At 36.9% G+C, this 27,966-nt stretch overlaps 5 protein-coding genes across 7 annotated transcripts; 3 read left to right on the plus strand and 2 right to left on the minus strand.

Moving 5' to 3' along the window:
* The first annotated feature begins 15 nt into the window (after positions 1-15).
* On the plus strand, positions 16-15,876 carry LOC116177349 (putative methyltransferase NSUN6). The gene is made up of 7 exons (XM_031496312.1): positions 16-157; positions 226-348; positions 393-582; positions 633-792; positions 12,898-13,105; positions 13,152-13,445; positions 15,616-15,876. The coding sequence occupies exons 1-7, from the start codon at positions 65-67 to the stop codon at positions 15,871-15,873; spliced, it is 1,326 nt and encodes a 441-aa protein (XP_031352172.1). The 5' UTR covers positions 16-64; the 3' UTR covers positions 15,874-15,876.
* LOC116177352 (cytochrome b561 domain-containing protein 2-like) lies at positions 4,771-5,926 on the plus strand. The gene is made up of 2 exons (XM_031496315.1): positions 4,771-5,319; positions 5,379-5,926. Exons 1-2 carry the CDS (start codon positions 5,158-5,160, stop codon positions 5,892-5,894), a joined length of 678 nt encoding a protein of 225 aa, XP_031352175.1. The 5' UTR covers positions 4,771-5,157; the 3' UTR covers positions 5,895-5,926.
* LOC116177351 lies at positions 8,673-9,722 on the plus strand. The gene is made up of 2 exons (XM_031496314.1): positions 8,673-8,932; positions 8,986-9,722. Exons 1-2 carry the CDS (start codon positions 8,848-8,850, stop codon positions 9,696-9,698), a joined length of 798 nt encoding a protein of 265 aa, XP_031352174.1. The 5' UTR covers positions 8,673-8,847; the 3' UTR covers positions 9,699-9,722.
* Positions 9,751-11,126, minus strand: LOC116177350 (putative nuclease HARBI1). 2 transcript variants are annotated; one of them, XM_031496313.1, is made up of 4 exons: positions 10,911-11,126; positions 10,706-10,845; positions 10,472-10,649; positions 9,751-10,418 (listed from the first exon to the last, which is right to left on the minus strand). In XM_031496313.1, exons 1-4 carry the CDS (start codon positions 11,103-11,105, stop codon positions 9,780-9,782), a joined length of 1,152 nt encoding a protein of 383 aa, XP_031352173.1. In that variant the 5' UTR covers positions 11,106-11,126; the 3' UTR covers positions 9,751-9,779. The 2 variants fall into 2 exon arrangements, 1 of the variants encoding a protein (XP_031352173.1); XR_004146656.1 differs by having other exon boundaries at positions 10,279-10,418; positions 10,907-11,040.
* Positions 15,847-27,439, minus strand: LOC116177348. 2 transcript variants are annotated; one of them, XM_031496309.1, is made up of 14 exons: positions 27,288-27,439; positions 27,040-27,234; positions 26,683-26,995; positions 26,079-26,636; positions 25,770-26,031; positions 25,569-25,718; positions 25,264-25,522; positions 24,241-24,487; positions 17,432-17,577; positions 17,066-17,390; positions 16,859-17,020; positions 16,687-16,810; positions 16,498-16,633; positions 15,847-16,005 (listed from the first exon to the last, which is right to left on the minus strand). In XM_031496309.1, the coding sequence occupies exons 1-14, from the start codon at positions 27,386-27,388 to the stop codon at positions 15,885-15,887; spliced, it is 3,099 nt and encodes a 1,032-aa protein (XP_031352169.1). In that variant the 5' UTR covers positions 27,389-27,439; the 3' UTR covers positions 15,847-15,884. The 2 variants fall into 2 exon arrangements, with proteins under 2 accessions (XP_031352169.1, XP_031352170.1); XM_031496310.1 differs by lacking the exon at positions 27,288-27,439 and having other exon boundaries at positions 26,683-26,988; positions 27,040-27,166.
* Between the last annotated feature and the right edge of the window lie 527 nt (positions 27,440-27,966).

The following is a 27,966-nucleotide window of genomic DNA, read 5'->3' on the forward strand; positions in this document are numbered from 1 at the left end:
AGCGATTGGTACCAACTTTTTAATTGTGAAATTAGACGATAAGTGAAATAGTGGATTTTTCGAAATGCCCTATCCTTCCTCGCCTTTCGCGGAGAATATAAATGGTTTAATTTTGGAAAATCAATCCAAGCATAAAACGAATAACGAAAACGAAAAGGTACCTAACCTGTCTTTCACTCGCCGTTTTGTAAGTTGGCCGTAGTCGTAACGCGGGAAACTTTTCAGATTCAAAATGAACTGTACTTGAAGGAATTGTTGGGGTGGCTTTGCACATCTCCGCAACTTACATCGATTAGGGTTAACAAGAGCGCTTTTAAACTCGAAGATATACGAAAATTGGTGGAAAAGGTACTCCGAGTGTACCTGTTTTTTTATTATCAGTGAAGTTGTAGATTGTCGACAAGGGAAAAGTAGAAGTTCACCCTAATTTCCCCGACCTTCTTCTGCTGCATCACCCTGATAAGGCCTCGTGCCCCCACTTGGTAAAGGAATCGAATGAAGTTGTGGTGGACGTAAACGGTGCCACTGCAATTTTACGTGGTGCCCATGTATTCGCGCCTGGAGTAATTGGTATGCTGCAAGGTGTAATTTGAGATTATCGAAGGGTTGGTTTTAATATCTCCTGTTTAAAGGGGCCAAAGTAAACGACAGAGTTAGTATATTTGCAGACATCGAGGGGAAATGTAAGAAGGGTTTCGCCACGGTATACCAATCACCTGGGAAATTGTTCATTGCAAATGGTACAATTAAAATGAATAGAGAGCAATTATTTGGGTTAAATTTGGTACCCTCGTAAGTATACATACTTTATCAGTTCTATCATTTGATAGTTCTAAGTCTAAGAGAAACTGTTATTTATGATACTTTACTAAAAAGTGGCCTATGCCAAAGATCATACTACACCGAGTACTACACCCTATATGTCTATCAAAAAACTATTTCATGAAAATATTCAAACCAATAATTTTTGTGAGAAAAAATGCTTGGCTACCTAGAGCTAGTGGAAGAAGGATGCAATTGCGGCACAGGAAGAGTCGAGCCTAAAGAGAGACTCAAGTCCTAAGTGCTTTTCATTATAAATATACAACTTTAAATCTCATCTTTTAAAACATACCTACCTATAAAGTTTGTAGGTATAAAATTTAAACAATGGTATAAAGTAAGAAAAGTACCTATTGTAATTGTGAAAAATTTTTGATATGCCAATATTGCGTTTTCTGGACGTTTTGTGAACATGATAACTAAAAAACCCCTGAACCGATTTGAAAAAATCGAAAACGTCCTATTTTGGTTTTGATCCGTAACCATCTTCATGGTTGTTGAGGGTGTCAAAAGTTTAAAAGAGCCATAACGACTTGAAACATTTTTTTTTAATTTTTTTCGCATACACTGGTCAAAATGACTTGAAAAACTCGACAAAAAAGTTCATTACAATTTTTTTGTGAGTTCCTTTGTTTTTGAGAAGTTTTGAATTGAAAAGTTAAACTTTTAGGTATTTTATTTTTCTAAATTTGCATTTTTCTCTAAAAGTAAGCATCAGAGTGAAAAATGTTAATTACAAAAAAGATGTGTCTTGATGAGATCTACAAAAAAGGCTTCTACACTTTTTGCGTCGGGTTCAAAATAAAGGCGCTAAGGGAACTAGTTTTTAATACTATGCGATCAAAAATGAGTTTGCCGTCTAGTCACCTTTGAAATTTTTGTTTACATGGTAAATATACGTCTTTCGCTATAAAAACCGGTGCACGTCATTGATTTATGAATCAATTTCAGACAAGTTTTCTATAGATTTCGCACACTTGTTTTTTTTTGTACATGTTGCAGTGTTGCAGCATATGTCTAAAATTGATACACAAATCAATGACGTGCAACGGTTTCTATAGCGAAAGACGTAGGTATAGTACTTAATTTGAATTTCCAAAAGCGACTCGACAGCAACTCATTTCCACAGCTTTCTAGATCTTTTACTAAGCAAGCGCGGCAAGTTTATTCCCAGAGTTTTCCGGTTCTTTTCAGAACCTAGAAAGCATCTAATAAAGAACCTAAACTTATGGAAATAGACGTATAAGTTTCAACGATGACCTAGAAGGCTCTATAAAGGCTCGTCAAATGCAGCGCTTGACCTACACAATTTGAAATGTTCACAGAGGTGTTTAAAGGGGCTTAAAAACTATCCAAAACGAATTGCCGGCCAGTGTGGCGCAGTTCAGTTGAAGCTGAACTGTGGTACTAATGGTGCCTGGTTCGAATCCGGGTTCGGGCATGGATATTTGTAAATGTATGGTGGGTTGGGTGGATAGAGCAGCCTTGGCTGAAACCCCGCCCACTCAAAAATAAATGCAAAATAAATGTTGTATTTATTTTTGAGTGGGCGGGGTTTCAGCCAAGGCTGCTCTACCAACCCAATCCACTATACATTTACAAAATTGTTAGATATAAGTAGTGTAAATTTATTAGCAGGAAGTATTAGAAATCCAATCTGAATCTGCATTCATTGCTTTGGAGGCTCAGGTATCTCTATTCATCAGCAAAATTGTTGTTCGTTACACGATACTTACGTGTTTGCGTCTGATAACAATACATTGACATGCCGAGCAGAATAAGATATCTGCTATCAGTGTAATTTCGCTCCAATGCTTAAGCAGGCATGTCAAACTCATTTATCATCAAGGGCCATTTTAAGGTTTCCACATATAGCCGGGGGCCACATGATAAAAAACAATAACACGAACAAATACAGCCCTTTTTTTATGTCTAAGAATATGGGTACCAAATTTGGTTCCCGGAAATGAGAGTACAGACCGACCCATAAACAGGCTGACATCAAAATTTTGTTTGATTCGGATTCCTGATGGCACCTCAAAACGTGTATTTCCGTAAAAAAGTGGGAGGGGGGTCATTTTTACCCCGATGCAATACCTCCCTTACTAACGTACGGGTGGTTAAAACGTAAAACTGCCTATTTTAGATATTTTTACGTAGAATCTAGTAATGACGTAGTAACAAATAATGCTCGACCACCGTTTCTGAAATTTGACCCAAACTTGGTATCTTTTAAATGCAACACTCTGTATACTTTAACGTACCATTTTTTGAATTCTTTTTCGTGATTGCATTGATGTATCATCCTATATATAATTTTGAAATGACATGATTCTACAGTCAACCATTTTATTGATTAATATCGGCTGCCTTAGTTACCATGGATACAATCAACAAATCAAAATCTCATGAATCCATGGCCGATGGCCTTCTAGGTATTTAAAAAGACTAAAAAATAAGGTTTTTATTGATTTTCATCGCTCAAATTAAAACAATACAGGTTGTGATACATTAATGTAATTAGGAAACAGAACACACAAAAATTGACGTTAAAATATACCAACTTTGGGTCAAACCTCGGAAACTGGTCATTTTTTTACTATGCGACTCGATTTTACGTCACAATATTAAAATAGGCAGTTTTTACCTTTTTTTAATCTTACATCGGTAGTAAGATGTAATAAACTGATAACGTTCCAAAAGTCAAATTTTTTATTTTTATTTATTTATGTTGACTTTAGTTTTGAGTGGGCGGGGTTTCAGGCGGCTCTACCAACCCAACCCACTATACATTTACAAATATCTATGCCCGAACCCGGATTCGAACCAACAACCCTTAGCACCACAGTCCAGATTTAACTGAACTGCGCTACAGGAGCCGGAACCCGGTATCTCAGAATCAAACGAAGCTAGATTGATTCTGTTTGTGGTTTCACAAAAGTGTCACAGGTTCGCGAAAACTACAAGTCTCTATCTTTAAAAACTACATTCTCAACCAAAATAGGGCACACGGTACAATTCAATAATAATTTGCAAACATCGTGACGGGCCGGAGGTTTGAGAACGGAGGGCCGCGTGTTTGACATGCATGGCTTAAACATTTAAATCGTCATTTATTAAAGCACGACACATCGAAACATATCTATTCGCATAATCGACGTAAGAGAATATCGTAGAGTTGTACGAGTGCGCTACAAATTGAATGATTAATTGTGATCTTTATTTCTAATTAGAAAATTAAGTTAAGCTAATTCAAGACAGCCCCAAGTTCTTAAGAAAAAAGCCTTTCAGGTAGTATAGGATTAAGGGATTATATTTTTAAGTGTCAAAAAACAGTGAGATAAACTCAATTCACTTTAGAATTAGTACAATTTTATTTAACCTGCTACAATAACATGTTTAATACAATTTTTAGCAGATGGAAATATAACTTTGTAAATTAAAAAACATAAATACATAACGTAGCTGGTTGAATGACCACTGGTCCAAGCAAAAAAAAAACCCTCTGTTAGAAAACGCTCGCAGCTACACTCCCCATTTGTAAATACATGTCTTTAGTGTTAATCTGAATCGCAAATTGGGGAAAACAACGATCTCCAATTCCTAAGTTTTAAGCGCCAAATTCAAATTGCAATCATTTCCGATCACCCGGTATCTATCGATAAGATCTGTGGTACCACAGTGTATTTAGACTGGTGGTACGCAGTGATACGCTTGCAATTTCGCCAGAATTAAAACTTTTATTTACGTCGTCAGCACGGACCTTGGTCGTGAGTCAAGCTCAAGAGTTACTCAAAAGCTTGCGCGTTTATGGTCTCCGGGACAAAAAAGACCGTTGTATTTCATGTGTAGAAACAATTTTACAACGTTACTCTGTGTATAAAAAATGGTATAGTACCGTATGTATAATAATTTGTATAAATATAGACACTAGTGACTAAGCCAAAAGCAAATAAAGTAGATAAGGTCCCTCAGGGACATATTAAATCCCCTTTTCTGTTAAAACGCGACCACTTTTTTTCTGGCGTGTTATAGGAGGGATTACACGGTTAATGAATTAATACCAGTGAAATTGTTAACGCCGTAATCCTCGAGGTTATCGATATTATTACTGTAAAAAATGACACGCTTTTATTGCTACTGCTTATACTGGAATCAGTTGAATCGTAATCTTAATAGTTGGGTAAATACTTTCGTTAAGGAAAGAGGGAATTCCAAGTTTCCAAACGATTATTTTCTTCATTGTACAATTAGTAGAGTGCAGTTTGATCACGAATCAACAGATGTTCCTCTTCCTTCATACTTTTGTTTATGTGAAGTAGACGAACGTACCTAATGGAAGTTAATAGTATGACTTCACGACTAGCAAAAATAGGGGCGTCCCTAACAATGCTGGTTCACGTATTTATTCTCTCATATTGCGTATTTATTGTTTATTTATGTTTAAGTAACGAGGTGGTTTTATTTACGTGGCATCCACTCCTATTGGCTCTTGGTGTAAGTACACAAATAAAGTTATTGGTCCTTTTTTTGACAATAACAGGTGCTGTTTTTAGTGGATACTCTTAATGGGCGAAGGTATTTTAGTATTCAATTCTCACAATACGTTGATAAAGCATTTGGGTTTGACACACAAAGGAAAAGTAAGAGCACATTGGATTATACAGGGCGTTGCAATCTCTCTTAGCGTTTCTGGTTATATAATTGTGTACGTGAACAAGGACCTCAATGGAAAGCGTCATTTGCACTCATGGCATGGCATATTTGGTTTTGTTTCAATTATATCTTGCATTCCCGTCATTGTTAGTGGGGTGACGGCATTGTATAATTACAGGCTGAAAAGTTACATTAGTCCTGTTAACAATAAATTAATTCATCGTATTTGCGGCGTATTTACTTATTCGGTTGGTTTTGCTACAATGCTGTTGAGTTTGTACACCCATTGGTTCCAACGTAAAGTCGATACTACCGTCATGATTTTGTGGTTCGTCATACTATGTGTTATTATTATTTGGTGTTTGATATCGCCATATTTTAAAGTTTTTAATCGATTGAAACTCATTGTTAAATAGTCTATTAGAATAAAATAATCTTTTATTTAGTTTTTTCGTGTTTTTCTTTTGCTTGGGTGCGTGGGTGGTATTTACTGTTGTCTGTGTGACTCAATTAGCATGGCTATCGCCACGGCACGGACCATAAATGCATTTCTAGTGCATTTTCACTCCGCATTCGTAAATGATTTTACTTTGTTCTTGTTTAGCTTTTGATTACAGCTCAGCTATTACCTACTTATTTTGTATTTCTTAGCGATTGCGTAACTATCTCACAAAAAAGTTTTGTGAACTATCTAACATTCTAACTCTTAACCACATTCTAACTCTTAACCACAGATGTAATTAGTATATTTTTAAATCTGTGCTCTTAAGGACGGCATACGAATTGAAAAATTAAACAAATTTATGAAAAATGAGGCAACCAGATTCGCTATTAAATATCAGAGGTCGCAGCATGTGTTAAAATCGAAAATAGTGAAGTATTATTTTTGTAGTAAATAAATTGTGCTGCCACATTGTGTCGAGTAGGTGGTACTCGACTTACACAATTGGATTGTGTATACTCTAAATTAAATTACTTTTATATGTTGGCTTCCATGACCTTGTGCACATTCCTTTGCTTATTTTAACGAGATAAAAAACAGCTGATTGGCATAGATTAAATTACAGTTAAAGGTACACGCAAAAACGATTATGCACTATTACCAGAGTTATTTAAGTGATCTTAATTCGTATAAGTTATAATGATGCTTTGACGTGGTGAATTTAAAAGGATACATAGGGGAATTTGCTTTATTTAGAAAAAAAAGTGTTTGTTTGGAATTATTGGTTACTTACCCGGAAAATCCGCGACTGGATTGTCAATCCTTTTTTGATCGCTCGTTATATGACAAGCCGGAGAAATCCTACTCTGGGGTTATAGGGGGCGTAGAGTCCATATCTGCCCTCGAAATTGACAGAGGATGCCCTGGGGCGGCGCTACGAGGGTGCAGTGAAGTAAAAATTAACCGTGCCGAAAAAATAGTTACTCCGGGCGCCGGGGCAATTAATATTTTTTTTACTGAAAAAATAGTTACTCCGGGCGCCGGGGCAATTAATATTTTTTTTACTGAAAATTCACCCCGGCCCCCCATGATCTCTACCCGGAGAATTTCGAGAGTAGATGTGGTCTCTGCGCCTAACGACCCCCCCCCCCCCCCGCCCTTCTCCATATTATCACAGACAAATCTGTGATATTATGTTTATAATTCTTATGTAATAGCTAATAAATGCATTTATTTTTCATTTGCCTATTATATGTCAATTATATCTGTCATATTATGTGATATATGAAGCAGTCTATTACGCCCAAGGGCATAATGAGAGGGTATAATGGATTGTCATCTCATTATGCCCCCAAACGGCCTGTCAAATTGATTGACGGAGTTATATTATGTAATAAAAAAGATACAACTTGGTTCGTATGAAGCACTTTAATATTGGGCAAACAATAATCATGACATTTGTATATTGGAAATGTATTCTTTGGAACGATGAAAAATAAAATGTTGTATGCACCTCAGGCATTACTCAATATTTAACCCTCGGGCGACTTACAATCCGTCGGGCCGGAGGCCCTCGGGCTCTGTCGCCCTCGGCATAAATATCGCCTTAATGCCCTTGATGCATAAATAACTATTTTGCACCCCTGTGATTTTTTTAGGAAATGCACGTCGTAGGATAGGCATAGGATACGGGCAGCGTTACACAATCGTAAAATTTCCAAACGGTCTTTTTTTCCGTAGGGTGGTCGCCCACGCACATTCAAATCACAAATGTCATTTTATCTTAGTAAATCTTAGCTGCACTACTGCTGCTTGCCGCCATTGTGGTTGATGTAACTTTTTAAAAAATGAAATCTTTGAGAATGACTCCTGGCCGAAATATTGGATTTTAAATTACAAAACTTTCAACATTGAAAGAAGAGGAGCAGTTTTACAGCGACTGTACTTTAAAATTCAACAATTGCTTAAAATAAAAAGTAAAATGTGTATTCTTATTTTAGCAATATTGTAGTAATTACTGTCTTTCTAGTAAAACCTTTATATAGTCGCTTTAGAGAAATGTATTTAGAATTTATATTTTCAAAAACCACCCTAAAAAATGATTGTATAAGCCCTGGAGTCGTTTTCAAAGTTCGATATAATTTTACATTGCAATTTGTCAGTGGCGACCTCTATTGATTCTCATGAATAGTAATGCAGAGACATCGCGCAACGTCGCAATCGCCACAGTAGCGCGAGCGAAGCCGAAACCAGGGCATCGATTCCCGAAGTTAGTCGATATGCTCCGTGATGTGCATGTGATGTGACCGGCTGCCATGACGTCATGATCGTATACGATAGGGATAAGTTCAAGTTTAGCTGCATTCCCGAATCGTGGACAAACTTTATGCGCTAACCAATCACAGACAAGAATTGAACTGTCATTTGTCAGTTTTGTATTTTGTTTTGTTTTTGCATTATGGATACTGCTATTAATAACCAGAAAATCCTCGAACAATTCCATGTTTTATTTCACAGAAAATATGTGAATTTATAGGTTAGGGCACTGAATAACCTCTATAGCAAAACAGCTGCAAGATCCGTCCTGTAGCTGCAACTGCGCATGACTTTCACGCAACGAGTGGTCTAGACCAGTCGTTGCGTTCGATCAACTTTTCGCTCGATGTGGTAGATTCGAGAATGCAGTGGCATTGACGTTCACATCAAGGTCAGTCGATGTGAACAAAACACATCTTCGGGAATCGACGCCCAGTTTCATAGCGTTTTCGGCTGAATAAACTGCGAGTGGGCAATTCGCACCGTATTGACGTCACAGAGTGCTCTCGATTCTGAGAGAAATCAATCGCAGCCGAACACGCCTTTAACTTTGAGAGCGCGAAATTTATACTACTTAACCTCACATATAGTCACGTTAACCGCCGGAAAAGATGGAAAAATATTGTATATTTTTAAAAATTAACGAAGTTGAATTTACTTTATCACTGGACCAAGTAACATTTAACAGTTTAACCGGTAAGTTGTAAACAGAATTAGCTCAGCTAGCAATGATTATTTCTTTTTAATAGCTAATCCCACTGACTTACTCCCTGATTACATCAAAGTTTTGCAAGAAAATAATGCTCTGCAAGAAATTAATGAAATACGAACACTGGCTTTTTCACTTGACAATAAAACCTTTCTGGAAATAGGGATTCAACCTCCGGAGCCACAAGAAGATCGTGCTCCTGAACTAGAGATGTGGGACGAACAAGCTACAAAATTATTACTTGACAAGTACGAAACGTACTTGCCACTAGTTGGCCCATTAAGAAAGTTTAAGAAAAAAAAGCAGTTGTGGTCAGCTATTTCTGAAGATATAAAGAATATTTTGAATATACAAAAAACGGCAGGGCAGTGCGAAAATCGGTATAAAACCGTTCTGAAAAGAAAAAAAAATATAATAAAGACTAATCGAACGTCTGGCGAATCACCAAAACATAATCCATATGAAGAAGAGCTTTCAAGGATTGCTGCCATTGATGATTCTGTTGAACCACCTGTAAGGATGGGTGTGGGAAAGTGTATTATTGTTGATAAAAATAACTGTGCCAACAAAACAGAAGAATCACCATCATCATCAAGAAGTGCAACACCAACATTTCCAAGCCGAAAGAGACCCGTGAGTGAAGTCCTTATGGAGATTGCAAAAGAAAAAGAAGAGGGACGTAACCGGCGTCACAAGGAAAAATTAGACTTGTTACGCAATTTAGCCGAAAAATTTTTCAACAAAACTGATTAGTATGTAACCATAGGAATTTAAAAAAACTACTGATTTTTCTTTATGCATTTTATATACCTTTTCCAAATAAACTGGTACACTTTATTCGTGGTTTAATAGGTCACAAATATACTGTCTTTTCAGTTCACCTAATCTACGCATTTCGTGTTCACGATCTGGACCAATAGCATTATCTTCCTCATTTGCGTTGACGATATCTTCACAAATATCATCATAATCGATGCAAATATTATGCAGTACACAACAACATAGGATAAATTGTGCCATTTTTACTACCTTATGAAAATCTAACCTGCCAAGTTGTCTAAAGCGCCCTTTTAAAAGCCCAAACGCATTCTCAATTTTAACTCTTGATGAACTTAATTTTTTATTATACTTTATTTGCTGCCGAGTTAAATTTCCGTAATCTCTGTACGGTGTAAGTAACCACTGCCTAATTGGGTACGCACTATCTCCAATTAAATGGTAATGGCCATTGTTAGATAGTGTTTGAATTTCGCTACTAATGAAAGATAATTTGAAAACTCTGCTGTCATGCAGCTTTCCGGCAGGTCCTGTAAATACATCTAAAAATTTTTTTTTAGCATCACAGATTCCCTGCAGTGTGATGCTAGGAATGTCGTGACGATTTGTATATGTCGACTTTATCTTATGTGCAGGCGTCCTAATATTTATATAGGAACCATCCACGCAGCCTAAAATATTGGGAAATCCAGATATCTACAAATGAAAAACAAAGTACAAAGGTACTAATAAAAAGCATTAGTTATTACCTGCTCAAATTCTGCAGCTACTCTTTCTTTCTCCAGATCTGTTTTTGGAAAACGAATGACTGTTGGTAGTAGATCCAATAAAAATGACATCACTCGTCGTTGAACTGAACTAAAGGTCGATAACGACATATTAAATCTATCGCCACTTTCTCTTATTGTGCAATTATTTCCAGCGTACCTGAAAATACATTTGTATTTCTATTGCGTACAAATTCTGTATAATTCATTACTCACCACAAAAAGCTCAAAATATGGCATTCAGCCGAGATTAAACTACTACCACCTTTATGTTCACTGGGATAAAATTCACTCCTGGCAAACTGCTCAACAAGTCTGTAGCATGTTGTTCGTTTTACACGAAAGTGACTTTTGAACTGTTAAATAAAACATTGTTAATACTGGACAAAGTACTGTACTAATCAATGTGCGACTTACCTACCTGTGAATCATTAAGTATGGAAACAACATTTTCGACATAATTGATAATTTTTGGAATTGGGTGCTTATGCATCTGATCCACTAATATCCCTATTTCCTGGTCACTTTCATCGCTGCTAGATGATTCTAACAATTCAATGGCAAATTCCATAAAAATGTTAAACTTTTGAAACTGTTGTTGTAATTGATCAGCCATTTTTATTTTGAACTAGAAAGTTGCTCTGCCTGCCCTAACTATCAACCTCAGAGCAAGAAAAATTGCCCCAAGAGCGAAATTCACCGCTCTTAAATGTCAGCCGAAAGCATCACTCTCGTAAAGAGCGCACTCAAAACACCAGCCGAACATAAAAATCGCTCTGAGGGCGCAAAAAGTGCGCACCAGAGCGTCCAGCCGAAAACGCTATCAGTCATAAGGAAGGGGCACCCCCTCTCCCACGCCAGCCTTTATAAGCGTGCACGCAACTACGAGAATTCATTCCGACCCGGCTATTATAGTAGGGAACGAATCCGGCAGCGCTATTATATAGCCTGCCACCAAAGCCCAGCGTTGTTATATAGCCTGGCGCGAAAGACCCCGGCTGTATATAGTAGGGGCAGCTAACGAACGTATTTCAGCTGCCACAAATACGTAACACACTTTCATGCCGTCGACGACACCACGCAAAGAGCGGAAGGAGCGCCCCGACGCACAACGTCAGATGCGCCGACGATCTCCCGTACCGCGCTTCATCAGCCCGCTTCCGCCGTCGCCAATCAAAGCATCCACGCCAACCTGGAAGCTCATACCGATTGATGTTCCCGTGCCCTATGTCAACGTAGCCCTAAGTGCCCTACCGAAGAACGACCCTCGTCGTGCAGTCCGTCAGCTACGTTTCTAAATATGTTAATTTGTAATTATATGTACCTATCTCGTTATAGTCTTAAAATAAAAGAACACGTAGACCAACCGCCAAAATCATGTCAAAAAGATTTAATAACACAAAATCGAATGAAATATTCTAAGCAAACACTGAAACTACCTTATTGAAATTATCCTAACCCTACAAATCTGAACGCATGCCCATATCCTTTTGTGTTACCACTTATCAAAATAACAAATAACTAGCTCGCGTCGCGACTTACACTTTTTAGCACATTTTCCAACAGGCGCTATTATGGCCACTTTCTCCGTCCGTCCGAGGACCACAGTTTTAAGATATTTAGTCCGTTCTTTTTGCATTCGATAGCTAATAGCTCTGGCACCTCAACCAAGAAAAATCATGACGATTAATGTGCGCATGTGTGTCAAGTTATATAGAGGTATGTCGTTGAAATTTTAACCACAGATACTTTTAGTAAAGACAAACATATTGCAGATTGTAAAAATCAGACGTGCGCATGCGTAAACTACGCAATGTCAACTTCTTATCTATGGAAATATTTCTTTGAAATTTTAACCAGAGATGCTTCTAGTAGACATCGACCATATCGCATATTGTAAGAATCAAGGTGCGTGCACGCGCAAATTGCGCAAGTCAACTTTCTTATTTATGGAGATATTGGATGCTTCTAGCAATGACAAGCATATTGTAGATTGTAAAAATCAAATCTGCGCAATACCAACTTTCTTAGTTATGGAGATATTTCTTTGAAATTTTAACCAAAGATTCTTCTGCTGAAGATAAGCATATCGCGTATTGTAAAACTCAGATGTATTGTTTTTCCCTATGTTTACTTTTATATGAAAAAATCTCTTCTGAAGGGCGCCTAATTTTATGCAACCAAAATAACTTCTTAAAAAAATAAAGATCTGGCTGTCATATTAATTAATTTGAGTATTGTTGCTTTGGCTTCACAGAAATTAAACCCTGTCGGTTCATAACTACTACCGCCACTACCAATTGACATTATCAACATTTTCTTCATTTTATAATTAGCAACGGACTGAATGTCTTATTTAATTTTGTTGCATAGGTATTTGCAATTAATTTTGGATTTTTGTATTTCAGGGGAATCGCAATCGAAGTCACCGAGAGAATTTCTCATTGCCCGAGTATAAACGAATCTCTGTTCCCAGTGGGTTCCACGCTCTTACAAAACATACCCTCAGTTATATGCGTTCACGCTTTGAAAGTACGACCGGAATTAACGATTTTAGACATGTGCGCCGCACCTGGCAATAAAACAACACACATATCAACTTTAATGCAACATAAAGTAAATAAGTTAAGACAAATGTCGATTATTCATTGAGAGTATTTAGGGAATTTTAGTGGCGGTGGATAAAACACCCTCCAAGGTAAAGCGACTAGAAGAAACGTGCAGGAGGTACGGTGCTAACGCGTTAGTTTTCCAAGCGGATGCCACGAAGATTTTAGTGACTGATGGGCATGACGCAGATGTTTCGAGAGGGCCTCCATTTCAAACTGAAACTTTTGACAGAATCCTGCTGGATGTCCCATGTAGTGCTTTAGGTAAACGGCCGCAATTGTCGAGTCGTGTGACGGAGGCGGTCCTGAAATCGTACGTTCCTCTTCAGCGCAAACTATTTCATACGGTAAGATGGTAATATCACAGCTTACTTACTAACTGTGGTAATATATCTCGAAAAAAGTGAGATAAAAGTTCTACAGATAACCTATCCGTTTTTTCAATAGCAATCTTATATACAGGGTGGCAATTTGAAAACTTACCACCCCCCATGTCTTAGTAAATAAACGAGATATTTAAAAAAATCAAAATCCGTTTCGGTAATTCGGAGGGGGAATCACAATGACATAGTTGGCGACGCACCCCCTCCAACCCCCTGCGCCCCAGCCACCCCAACTTTTAAATCTTAAATAGTGACCCCCCATGTGTGATACGTCGTTGGAAAGCTCTGAAAAAATGCTTTCCAACCATACCAAATAGCATTACTTCATTTTAAGGGCCCGTCCTCAAAAATATTTGGGGGCCCCTTTCCCTTACGCTTAATATAACCGCTTGGATTTCTAATGACACCCATGTTAAAAATATATAAATGAAAGTTCACTAGAAATACAACCCAGAAGATTCGGATTCTTTAATAAAGATAGCTTCAGGAATTAATCAATTTTAGCCAATTTATTTCTTCGCTTTTCAACGGTTGTGTTTTGTTTTGCTCTTCTAGGTTCCACTATAGTATTTTCGTCCATTCTGAGCTGTCTGATTTCGCCGCTGGAGATACATTTAAACATTTCTATTCTTTGTGTATGAATCGGCCTTTTTTGAATGAAGGTAACTGTTTCGTCAGTGCATTCATCTCGAAAGACAAGTTCAGTTTAAGGTTACCGTATCCAGAACCTTCAGATCTCTTCTGGACTGCAGAAGGTCTCGCTAATTAACAAAGTGTTTCATTTAGGTACTTTATGTAAGAGACTTCGGAATGTTATTTTTCACAAATGGGAAACGAATGGAGTTACTTTTAAACCTCTTTGAGCTGGCTACTTTTGAGCATATCAAATTTCGTATTAAATTAAGGTCAGATTTAAATAATATGATATGATGATTTAAATTCAATAGTTACTTCCTCGGATTGTTAATTTTTGTATATTGTAGCATAGTGTAAGAATTCTTTACACTAAGATTGTAGTAATTGGTCCGGATTTTTCACCTCCTGTGAACAATTTTATCTCTTCCTTTAGTAACGCAAAATAATATGTAAATATTAACACAAGCGTAACATTGAATGAGTTCGGGAAATTTTCAATTTTTTTCAGTATTTTTTATATAAGAATTATATTTTTGCCGGGGCCCCTTTTAAGTCGGGGCCCGTCCTCATTGCGTACCTTTGAGACATTGTAGTTACGCCACTGAGCATTACATTTATGTTATTAATTATCGTGCAAATCAAAAAATAAACTAATATGATACATTTGAAATCTGTCGTATTTAAAACGCAACCTGCGAACATAGACGAACTAAGACAGAGAATAATTCAAGAATGTTGAAATATTGCAAAACCAACATTTGAAAAGGTTCTACAAGAGTTTGAGAATAGTTAAGAGCAGCTGGACCGATTTTCATTACATCTGTTTATGATTTTTCTGTATCGCTGTAACTATTAAAATATTTGTAAAATACAAGAAATAATAGAACGAGCACGCACAATGGCCATTGGCGTTTTCGTGCGAGGTTCGCCGGGTCTATAATTATTAATATAAATAATAATGAAAGTTTGTCATGTCTGTCTCTTATGCCTACCTAAACCGCTCATCCGATTGTGATGAAACTTTGGGTAATGCCGAATGGTTGGACGTATACCCGCGAAAGTTTCTGAGTTAGTAAAAAACTTTTCCGAAACTCCCACGGGAACGGGAACAGGAAAAAATGGTTATTTATGTTTTACAGTTGAAAACAGATTTGACAATGTAGGTTTCTTTGGAGGTGTACTCCGAATGAACTTCCCGAAGTTCCCACGGGAACGGGACACGGGAAAAAACGGGATTTCCCAAAGACGGTACGAATTTCGCCCGGACGTAACTAGTAAACTACTTAGTACTTTGAAAACTATACCATCTGCTTAGTTTCATATTATACATCAGGTCTTTAATTCAATTCTGAATGACTGCGTTAAACTCATAAAACGTATATGGTTATTTTACAAGGTTGGGGAATTTTTAGACATATCTTATTTGTAGAACATTTCTCTCGCTTCGGTCAAATTTTAACGGAAAAGGTCATTTTAACGGGTGTTTTGTCTGTTTTAGGCTGTTCCCTTGCTGAAAAAGGACGGCTACTTGGTGTACAGTACTTGCACGATTACCTTGGCGGAAAACGAAGCAATGGTCGCGTGGGCATTAAGGACATTCGGAGATTTACGATTAGTAAAACCTGATCCTACCTTAGGCGGACCAGGCCTCTTTGGAACCACTCTCTCCGAAACCGAACGTTTGTATGTACAGCGATTTGGGCCAAATAATGTAGATTCGGTTGGTTTTTTTTATGCGCTCTTTATTAAAGTATAGAACAAAATATTTTATATTCCTTCTTCGTAGAATTTTTCATTGTGGGTTCCTATTCCCGTTAAGGTCACCTTCTTCGAGAGGAAAGGAATGTTGCTCAGTATGTTAATTTCTTCATGGTAGGTTGTGGATTCGCTAAAAATAATTCAAGTCATTATGGTGGTAAGAAGTCCAATGGTACTTATAAACATAGGTGCATCACTATATTCTCAATATATATCCAACAAAGTGATCATATACCTATATCAATATATAGCTCTAGCTTATATGTAATGTACACTTTTACTTCTCACATAGAGGATATCTTTTAGGAGTTTAATTGACATAAGAAAAAAAGGCTCTTGAAGTTAAGACTAAGCTTTCACCATACACTTTGATTGCCACACTCATTTTTTCTTTTCAGTGCCCATGAAAAGCAAAAATGTAGTTCCGTTCAAAGTAAAAATTGGCTGATAACAAAAGTGTTTTCCGAAGAAACCGAATGTTCAAAATGAATCATTTGAAAGCTACCCCCCTCCTCCCAAACATCTCAAATTTGCGTTTCATTTTTAATTTTTAACCCCACCAATGAAAAATTGGGAGGTATATGTTGAAGTGCGCGCCCAATCTTCAAAATCAAAAACTTACCTGGGAGAAAAATAAATTTTTAACGTTACTGTAGAAAGAGTCCTTCCTTCAGCTTTAGGAACAATTCCCTTATTTGGTACAATCCTAAATGGACTGTCTAATATAGACTTGATGATGCTAAAGTGTAAATGTGTACCTATAATTATCAACAGACATTGTCAAATTGTTCGCCCATTACGAAATAAATACCTTTAGTGTTCGACAACATCAATAACGCCATTTTGGTGTTGCCAATGTAAACGAGTTGAAAGTTAACCGTTTCTTGAGATATGTGTAGATCAGGATAGTAAAGGATGAATTTCATTTTTGTTACCTGTAAAAAATTGCTAGTTAAAGAACAACGGTATATTACATGTGTTACCTGTTTCTGTACACCAAGTTGATTAATGTTTAGGTCTTGTTCGAGTGTAACAGAATTTTCGTCCTGATTGAAGTACTCGAAGTTGGTCGAGTTCTTATTGTTAAACAACGCATCGGCGTAAAATAGTACATATTCGACGTCAACTACGCACTCGATTAGCACCTTTGGAGAAATGGATAAGATATCGTTCAAAAATTGGGAACCTACCTGTAGGCAGTCGCCAGGTTTGATTAAGATTGCGGGGCAATGTTCGCTAGTTTCGGCTTCGACTGTAGATAACTGCAAGACTTTGAACGGTTTCTCAATATTCATTGAAACTGTTGCAGCTGTGTCGTGAATGTTTCTAAAGATGAGTGTTTTTTCGTACTGTACTTCATGCTTATCAATAATATCACTAGCATATGCAGTAACTGTCATGTCACCTTGCAACAGTTGTAGCTGCAGCAGTGGCAGTTCCAGTGTGGTAAGCAATTTCACATTGACTGGGGTTGATTCCGTATCAGACTTCCGGTAGAACAAGTCATCTTGAAATCTTTTTACATTAGCCAATGTAAGTTACGGGTAAAGTGTTACTTATGGTCTTTTTTTAAATGTACGTATCCCAGGAGGTCGGCTTCGATGTCAGTTTTTTCAAATTTCACTGGAAAATGCCGAGGATCATGTGTAATTGTAATCATCTTCGATTGCTTCGGCTTCAGTCTTATACAGCGAGGTGTAACCTTTTGAAGAAGACATATTATACATACAGTGTGTTTTTAAGGTGGGCCATACGACAATGTAAAGGCGTTGAGTTATTTAAAATGGGCCTAGGGAAATTTACCTACATGGCATCAATTGTTTCAGTCATAGCTTCCTCGCGAATCATCTACCACCGTACTGTAGAAATTGTTTCTAAATCAACAAATTTATTCAAATCAGATATAAACGTATAAAATTACAATCGGTACTCGAATTGTTTTCCACCGGCAACCAAACAATACCCGATACTCGGCACTGAATAGCTGGCATACCACTCAGCTACTGCGCCCACTCTTGTACAAATTGTACTACATGAACACCTTTTCGAATGGCGGAATACATGTTGCTGCTTTGTTGATGCAGTTTGAAGGATTGAGATCGAGAATTGTCAGTGAAATAACTAACCGCAAGGCCAAAATTTGAGAACAATTGGCGCAATGTATGGCCCATTTTAAATAACTCAATGCCTTTCCATTGCACACACCTACGGTTATGGTGTATGAAAGGTATGTGCTTTCTATGGCCCATCTTTAAAAAACACCCTGTATAATACAAGCCGTCATTTGCGTGATTGTTTAAAGATATCATGTAATTTAATTTAAAAACATTTGTGCTCATGGAACAAGTATAGTCGTTGTCGTTACATGTACTACGGCGACCTCTACGCGCTTAGCCTATATTTTTATACAAGGTGTTCGAAAAGTAGATATGGAATATCGTATATATCTATTTAATCAAAAATATTTCAAGTTTATATTTTTCAATTTTTGTTTTATTTATTTTTTTAAAACAAAAGAGCAAGTGTTTTATTCTCTTTTAAAAATGTATAGTATACTCTTGCATCGGAAAACCGCAAAAAACCTGCGCGTGGGTGTATTTCAACAACGTTCAATAATACTCATTAATCTAGTCAGCCATGAATTGTCAGTAGTACGCGAACTTGAAGTAAAACGTTACTAATTTCATGGGTGACTAGATTAATGAGCATTGCACCATTTGTTGAAAGTACGCGCAGTTTTCGGTCGACAAATAAGAAGTTTACCTTTGCGCAAGCGCGAGTGCAGCGTTAAACATGTTTATTATATGAGTAGTTATCCTGTTTTTCACAAGCGATATCGTCAAAGATAAAAACCGAATTAGGTTTGGTCGCATTGAGTTCCATGTCTGCGTTCTTACTAAATGTGAAGAAGCCGATATCCTTCATCGGTTGCAAAATTTCCCTATATTTGTCCTGATTTAGCGATTTAGAATAGACGTACACGTGTTGGGCTCAGTTAGCAGACTGAGCATCGTGTTCGTTTTACCGCAACTGGACGGTCCGCAGATTAAGCATCTTACATTGTTTGGAAATAACTCGCCATGTTTTTCCGCTCTACATTTGGGGTTATCCAGATTGTGAATGGGCAGCCTATTCTCCTGTGTCACTACCTTCATTTTAGGGGGCGAAATTTCCAGCTTAACCGTCGAATGCTTCAGAGATTCGTTTTGTCTCGAACAGTCCAGCACAAATATTGGGCAACTTTTAAAATACAAATAGTCCTTTGCGTACTAATCTAGTCGAAAGTTTACGTAGTTTTGGTATGCTGTTATGTACTTATTTGCATTAACATTTAAGTGCATCGCTTCGTACGGATAACTTTCAGACTTAAGATGCAGTTTAAGATTTCGAATTTTCACGTTATCGAAACCGCCCGCTCTTGCCTCATGCGAAAACTTATCCCGCTACGTTGAAATGCCACAATTGCCCATCGCGTGTTTTCTGATTGGGTTGAGGTCTTGATTGGCCATAATCCGATTGTGCCCGTGCCTGTCTTATAATTGTTGCACTCTTATTGATCCGTTCGTATAGGCCAATTTTGGCACAGTCGCTAAACGTCGCGTGCGGAACTTTCCATTAAATTGTATTTAACGTTATTACTGCATCGTCGGCGGTAACAGTCGGAATCGCTTCTAGCACCAATTCTTATCGCATGTTTGCAGAACTTGGCTTGTGCTTTAGCGGTATACATACAGCGAAATGTTTTTCTATGTTGCTCTTGTTGTAATCTACTTGAACGGATTCGTTTGTAGGTGACCATCCCAAATGCTGCATACCTTTGCTTTCGGTAGACGTATACGATACGTATCCTTTGAGTGAGGATGTAATTCCAAGATTCCTAGACACGTCCACTTTTTGTCCTCCCAACTCGTACCCGTACGTGGCGGTTATCAGTTCTTGATTTTGAATTAATATTCGGATTTCACTGGTGTAGCAGAAACTTCATTTAAAGGTAATGTAATTTAAAATGTAAAGTTCAAAAATACGCGGGTATTGCCCGAATGTGCAAACTTGTTTTTGCCGTAGTGAAAGCAGGCGCTGGAAAGGTTAGAGGAAAGGGAATTTGATATTTTATATTGCAACGTAGCACAATTAAGAGCAAAATTTTACGCACTCTAAAGCCTTGTGGTTTTGGTCAAAATAATTTTTAATTATTCCACGCCAGCGCCTGGTTTAGGTATGAATTTTTCAGGTCATTATAGTTACACTAATGTGTTAAAACTTTTAGTTTGTAAAATCAAAAATAAAGCCAACTCGTCCTGCCATCTTCTTTCAACAACCCAACCCACCTACCAAGCTACCGGTGCACTGGAAAACCCAAAGTTCGAAGATTCTCCGTGTGAGGAATAGGTGTGAATATCGGATTAATTACGGTTTCATCAAAACGTGCGCTTTGAAAGACCGTTAACGAATCTGCAACCGCCTTGTTATAGCTTAGCACATCTTCAATATCGCGATAGATGTTGTCGTCGTACTCCTCCTCCTCGCCACCAAACTCCATTTTACGAAAGTGACGGTAGTTAATAACATGTTCGTTCAAATCTTGATAGAAACAGGACCAGTGTATGATTCCAGTAAATCAAATCGATAGTTGATTATACCTTTGAAATTAAACAGTTCTTCAATATCGTTCTTTTCCAACGTGCAATGTTGAGAGGTACTGATGCCACATTGTATTCTTACACTCTTCAACATTTTCAACCCCCTTCACCGACTCCCAGTTATAATAGAGGGTGATATTACGTACTATTAAGTGACTCCGAACTTTGATCTCTTTCCGCATCTCTCTCTTTGTTGAAATCTGACCTATCTATCTATTTCAATCTATTGTGATCGGAAAAACTTTGCCATTTTAAGTGTCGCCTAACCTTCTCTTTTCAATTCGTAATGATCAGCAAACGATTCTATTTTCGGTGCAAGTGATACTGAATACAGCTGTTGTTCAAAGTCAAGTCGTTACTACTACAATAATCGTTTGTTAACGACAATATAAAGATATGACTCCTTAAACACAGCTCCTTAAATTCATACCTACAATCAGCAACTACAACTAAACCAAAGAATACTTAATACTCTTTGACTAAACATAACTCGCTCCTGCGCCCCCTTCAGAGGCTGCAACCAGCATTGTCTGCGCTCCTACTATAAGGGATCCCAGGTAGCACATAATCTTGGCATTAGAAAGGGGATATCTAGGCCCAATATAAATATGTTGGCGCAATATTGCATATCGTTTTCTATATTGGACCTACATGTTAAAATCTCTGTAAATTTCATATGGAACATCATCAATGTTACACCTATATATGACATATATTGTAAATCCAACATTTTAAAAGTTTATGTTGGATCAATATAGAATATCTAATATAATTCTATATAGATAATTCTGGTATGGGCGCAATCTGGAATAACCAATATAATGTTATATGGATATTTCTAATAATGGTTCAATATTGGTTTAACGTTATGTAACCAACATTGTTTATATCGACGTTGTACATATATTGTTTAAATCAATGTACAAAAAAACTATATACGCGCAATGTTGGTCAGTCAATGTAGTCTCACACGTATGTTTCCAATATTGGTTTAATATTGTATAGTCAATATGTTTATTATATCGATATTGTCGGTATTGGACCTATGTTGTTTTAATCGACATAGAATAAAACAATATTGGCGCAATGTTGGTCTAATGTTTGAATTCGATATCTTATTATATTGATATTATCGACATTGGGCCTATATTGTATTAATCAATATAGGAAAAAATATATGGGCACAATCTTGGGCCTTTATGTAATTAAAAACATGAGACAGCACTTTTAAGTATAGCATCATTTCGGAGAGTTTGCGCACCGCTGCATAAGCACGCCATTAAGCATATCTACCTACACCACGGTGACATACTTGTTTACGTGATCTGTGTGATTATGAATGCACTTCATTTCATTTTGTATTTGTAGATGTGCAAGTGTTAGTATTGTCAGCGAGTATTTGGTGACTTTCTTTATTTGTGCATCCTGTGAGAAACTGAGAATAAAGGGTAAGTACCTATTATATAGGTATTATCTTATAAGATTAAGTTTTTTGGTTTGGTAATGCTTGCATAAACATTTAGATGTAGGCACGAAGTAGATTTTGTGCTAATAACCAGATATTATATCAATTTTCATAAGTAATTTTTTAATCTTTGATATTGTTTAGTTACAGTTAAGAATACATTCCAAGCTGTTGGGTCTTGTGAGTGGGACTTTCGCATCTGCTGCAGAATAGGACGGGGGTCGCAAGGAAAGGGAAAAGTATAAATCGTTAATTGTAACATCTTTAGTTTTACATCATTTTCTTTCTTTACAGAATAAATTCGATATTCCGTTTTCCTACGCTTTTCAATTTACCTGATATTTTATTATGTTGTACAGTTACATACCTAGAACCTCTGGTTTAATATCGTCCAACATTATTGATTCGGCCTTGTGAGAAAATATTGAATCAAGGTTTAATAGCTTTCAAATTCTATGTTGGTGTTGGTTAGATTACATTATTCGCCCAATATATCCATTCTATATTGTGGTAATATAGTTCAACAATATTGGCCCATGTTTACAAAGCATTTACATCCTATATTGGTCCGATGTAGGCTGCAATATTTCCCCGATATTGTAACTATGAGATCGGGCCAATGTAGTATAACAGTATTGGTTTTATATTGTAAGTGACATTGAACCAATATTGTTAACTATATTGGCCCAATTTTTAAAAACGTTCACATTCTATGTTGGCGCAATATAAAAATACAATATGAAGTCAATGTTGCGCCAGTTTATAGCCATTATTGCTTCCATATTGCGTGCTACTTGGGGAGCTACAACAACCTACTACACTACATAAATAGAAAACAACAACAAAAACAAACAAAAATAACATTACTTTTTAGCATTTGCGTTCGGACGTTCATGTTGATATTTAAAAAAATCTTGCGTTTTAATGTCGGTAAAAATCCGTTTGGCAATTACTTCAAACTCAATTACATCAATTTTTATACGGCCTACCTCTATATTGCTAGTGCAAAAATCTACCCAAGTAATCTATGTAACGATCTGTATCTGATTCTGTACATATTACAGTTAGTCCAGTAAAATTAGTGCAATTTTGGACAAATAAAAACATTAATTGGTAAAGATCTGAATTTTGGTATACACATTTATTGGGACTTTCTATTGAACATACTAAAAGTCCCTGTCAAAATCTGTTGCGCTCGAGACGCCATCTTGGAAAAACAGTACACTTTTCCAGTTTTTTGCCCATGTCTCGGCAATTATTACTGATACGAAGAAATAGTTTACATGAAAAATATAGTTTACTAAATTCCCTATAAAAAAGAGTATTTACATTTTTTTGTATCTCCAGTACATTAGCTGTAATCTCACGTTGAATATGTCAGAACGCGTTTAGGCCCCGTATCGTAGTTTTAGAAGGAGGCCGTCTTTTTTATGACTACACCGATAGCTGTAACAGAGCCAAATAATGAACAGAATCGTCGTGCGATACAGCATTCTAGCAATGACATAACATTTTTTTTCAAAAAGATAAGCGAAAATGTGTAAAAGTGTTGGAGCAACGAAATGATTTCTGAAGCTGAAGAACGCCCTTATCTGCATAAGTATAACGTGCCTGCTAGTGAGAGATATTAAAACCGACATCGTTATCAGACCTTCAGAATTACCTTAACTCTGTTCGGACACTGAAGGCTCCCAGTCCACACTCAGTGCTCACATTGAAGATGAAGTTCTATTGAGAGAGAGTTTTATGAGAAACCTTATTAAACGTGTCTCATACCAAGCTTGGGTGCGACGACTTCGCATATATAAGAAATACTGGTAGAATTTTCAATGAATTTAATGATTTGTAAAAAGTTGTAAAAAAATATCTGCGCGACTGTTTCGAGAGCTCAGGCTACTTGATTCCCTATTCGATATCGGATTATAGCTAAAGTATTGGACATACAAAAAAATGTTAATATGCTTTTTTATGGGCAATTTAATAAACTATATTTTTTATCTGAACTATTTTTCCGTATCAATAATTGTTGCCGATATATAGGCAATAAACTGAAGAAGTGCTCCTCTTTTCCAGGATGGCGCCTCGAGCGCAACAGATTTTGACGGGGACTTTTAGTATGTCCAATAGGGAACACTAATGAACATGTGTACCAAAATTCAGATCTTTACCGATTAATGTTTTAATTTTTTCTTATTTGACTGGACTAAGTTATAGGACAAGATCCAAAAATATGAAAAGGAGAATCTATATTTCAACTCACCTGAAAAATTTTATGATCTTCCTTTCCGTAATATTTTTTAGTGATAAGTAATTTAGTCGAGAGCTCCTCAACATCATCATCACACGATTTCAAATCAGATTCAAAGGTATCCATAAGGAGATTGAAGGAGGTAAAGTAATCAGTTTTGAAAAATATGTGCCATACTAAACATACTGGAATCGTACTAATATTTTTTATCTTTAACATACGACTTTTCGGTTCGCTCAGGTAAGTGAAGGTTCCAAACCTATAGAAAGATAAATGACACCCTTCAATTATAGCATCCCACTTTTACAAATCGTCAAATTATTGTAGCATTTTTGTGCATATTTTGTGCTTTTGTGTGCATCCATCACAAAGTATTATGAAATACATCACGTTTGGAACATCTCCCATCGTTTCCTATGGAGAAGACACTGAAAAACATTTGCAGTTTGGAAAAGACTATTATGCGGCCTATAAAGAAAAGGTGGACACATAATTCAGCACGAAAAAAAAAACGAATTCTTCCCTCAATGAGAGGTGATGCGTAACCTGAAAGTTTTAGATATCTGAAAAGAAAGTCATACCAATCTTGCGATTAGGGGTAGACAGATCAGCACAAAACTATTACATAGGGCTAAGGAGAGAATAACAAATATTGCCTAAAATGTAACCTCCTTTAACAGTACTTTCCAGTATGGTCCTGACTTTTTAATTGCTTCTGGAGTCTTGAGATATAGCGTGATTGTCTAAGGTTATGGGAAACGTTTAGTTTATGCAGCATTGTTTTTCTACACTATGGGATTGAATAGATGGGAAATTGGTCAATGGGGATTTAAGTTATAGCTGTCGACAGGCTGAATTTGAGTGAAATTTTACGAATTATTAAGTGCACCCTATACAACTTTCTCCAGAAATGAAGTGAGACGCACATAACTTGGATTGGTGCACAAAATGGCACATTTTTGCGATTTACTAAGGTGCAGTTGTCACTCCACCCACCTCAATAATATAACTACCATTTTATTACGGACAACTTACCTCATAACCGTTTCATCCAGTATGGAATTAAGTGACATCGGAAACTCAATGGGAGAACCAACAACCTCAATTAACATATTAAAAGTAAATACCCCAATACTTTCTACCATGATAGCTATTTCCTCAACATAAATACCCCAAGTGTTCGCATAAATCCATAAATCAATTTCAACCGGAGTCTTAATCTCGATAGTTGCGCATTGGGGTGATGGCCTAACCGCAATACCGTAGTCGTTAACTAACTCTTCCCACTCATTACCTGAAAGGCGCTCTAAATTATGCAGAAACAAAGCAAAGGTGTTCACCTCCCTGTTTCAATTTTAAATCTACAAGCAATTGGTTGAAGAGCTTCTCTCTGGTTCTTTCAGTCGGTTTGGAAAGGAAACGTTTGGCACAGACACTTACAGCACTGGGAATTGGAGTGACATTTTCAATAATTATAGTCGTTTTTGCAACTGTAAAATCGAAGCATGCTGAATTAATTACAGTAAATCTAAATCCCTAACGTTTCTTCACAGGCACCAATTTCACTTCCGTTACATGCTCGTGCAATGTTAAATTAGAACCAAAGCATGTTTGCAAAAGAATGTCGGTTGGCGGTGTTAGAGAATCTGTGTCCATTTCTTCATCTACAAATGTGTCCCAAAGAAAATCCGATTCGGAAGAATTGAAGTGCATTTCCTCCAACAATTCGACTGTTCCATTTGATTCTACTTCCAAATCTAACTGAAGGTTTTCAGCACTTAGATTTGGGGAACCTTCTTCACTCTACAAAATTATACCAAGATCTCGTACAGTTCTGAATGATTAGCTACCAGGGTCACTTCGCCAGCAATACTCGAATTGCATATTTGTAAATCTTGCAATGTAGACGGCCAAACTATTTTCTCCATTGCGTCATTTTGTTTCGGCAAATAAATATTTAACCTGATATTGTCGACAACACACATTACTGTAAGAATCGCTGGTTTTCTGTTGTGGTTCAAGAAACAGCGAATTTGTACATCTTCGATTATTCCGGGTTTGAGAGGAGTCAGGGACATCAGGACATGTGTACACTTTTCTGGTGGAATAATTCCAGATTTCGGCTTGAAGATCACCTCGATACAGTTGGCTTGATAACCTCTTGGAGTACCAAAAGTAAAACTACCGGCCAGTTTCCTATCAGTGTTATGCACACATAGACAGTAAGAAGATGTGCATCCCAAGTACAAAAGCTTCCCTGGAAAAATGGTGGGGAAACTGGGCAAGTTGCAATGAAGTGTAAGTTGGGGTTCGGCAACTTCATACAGTACTAAAATGATAGACTCCATTGTGACTAAAGACGGATGAGCGGATGCTAAGATAAGAAAAGAAAACCATTTGCAGTTCTCCTAAAAATATACAAGTAAAAGTACCTTATTTCAATTTTTATTTTACCGTCGGATGTGAAATGGTGTAACTGATTTTCTTCGATTGTCCTTTCGCTAGCACTCCTCTATTTGAAGATAAATGCTCTAAGGAATTTTTATAAAATACGCTCCCCTTATTAAAATCATAGAAACATTCCAAAATGAACCATTCTACCTTGTCCTCCCCTTTATTTATAACACTGAAAAATTTTGGGGGCACGTTTTTACCTTTCGGTACGGAACCAAAATTGAGCATGATAGTTGAAAATACGGCTCTTGGCTTGACTACTTTTACAACCACATCCAGGGTTTTGACATACAAATCTTTCTCGACCTTGAAGCTGTATAACTTATTTGATAATCAATGCGATCCCCATTGTCTTACGTTAATGTTTCGTTAATGTCTTCGTATTGGCACACTACAATTCTCAGTTTACATGTGAAGACGCCTTTTGACTTTAGTACAAAGGAAGTTGGATGCACGCGTATCACTTTATGGTTTGAAACCTGCCACTCGCAAGCCATGTCTGTACTTGCATGGGAACAAACTTCGAATTTCTGTTGGAGACTGGTATGAATCCTACAAATTGAATTCTGTTAGGACATTTTACGCGCGCGCGTTTATATACTTACTCAATATTTTGCTCGTATCTTATTTCAGGAGGATTGAAAGTAACTAGTATTTCCTCAAAATTTGCAATTATCTCTATTTCAGCCACTACCACGTCTAACATCTGGAAAAATTTAAATAATCAATTAGTGTTTTTACTGACCGCTTGTAATGGCCGAGTATTTTCCCACGTGAATTCAATTTGCTTTTATAGAAGACATCTTATTCCGAGGAAATTTGAGAACTGGATCACAAACAAGAATTGTAAGTCTGTGATTTTCTTGCTTTTTTTTGTCTGCGGATAGGTACACACTCAATTGTTTGATGTGCGTGTAATTTATTTTTTTTGTCAAACACCTTCCTGTATTTCAAGAAAATCTGCCCATAAATTAGTGAATTGGGTCTGCGCATGCACAATTTTTTGACACGGGATTTCAAATTTCTTTTATTGGAAATATTCATTGATTGGAAACACCTTCGGAAGAATTGGGTCATGCGATTGATTCTCACAGGCCGGTTCCTTTAGGAATATTATAATTACGTTAAATGTCTTATACAAATTCCTAAAAATAATCCAAGATCAATCATTCAAAGTAACTGACAGTTATTGATTAGACTGTGGTACTACTTTCAAAATATTTGGTAGTAATATGTTTCAGAACATTCTCTATTTGTTGATATCATTTTTTTACGATAGTATTT

The sequence above is a fragment of the Photinus pyralis genome, unplaced genomic scaffold (genome assembly GCF_008802855.1).
Source record: "Photinus pyralis isolate 1611_PpyrPB1 unplaced genomic scaffold, Ppyr1.3 Ppyr1.4_LG7, whole genome shotgun sequence".
Classification (NCBI taxonomy): domain Eukaryota; kingdom Metazoa; phylum Arthropoda; class Insecta; order Coleoptera; family Lampyridae; genus Photinus; species Photinus pyralis.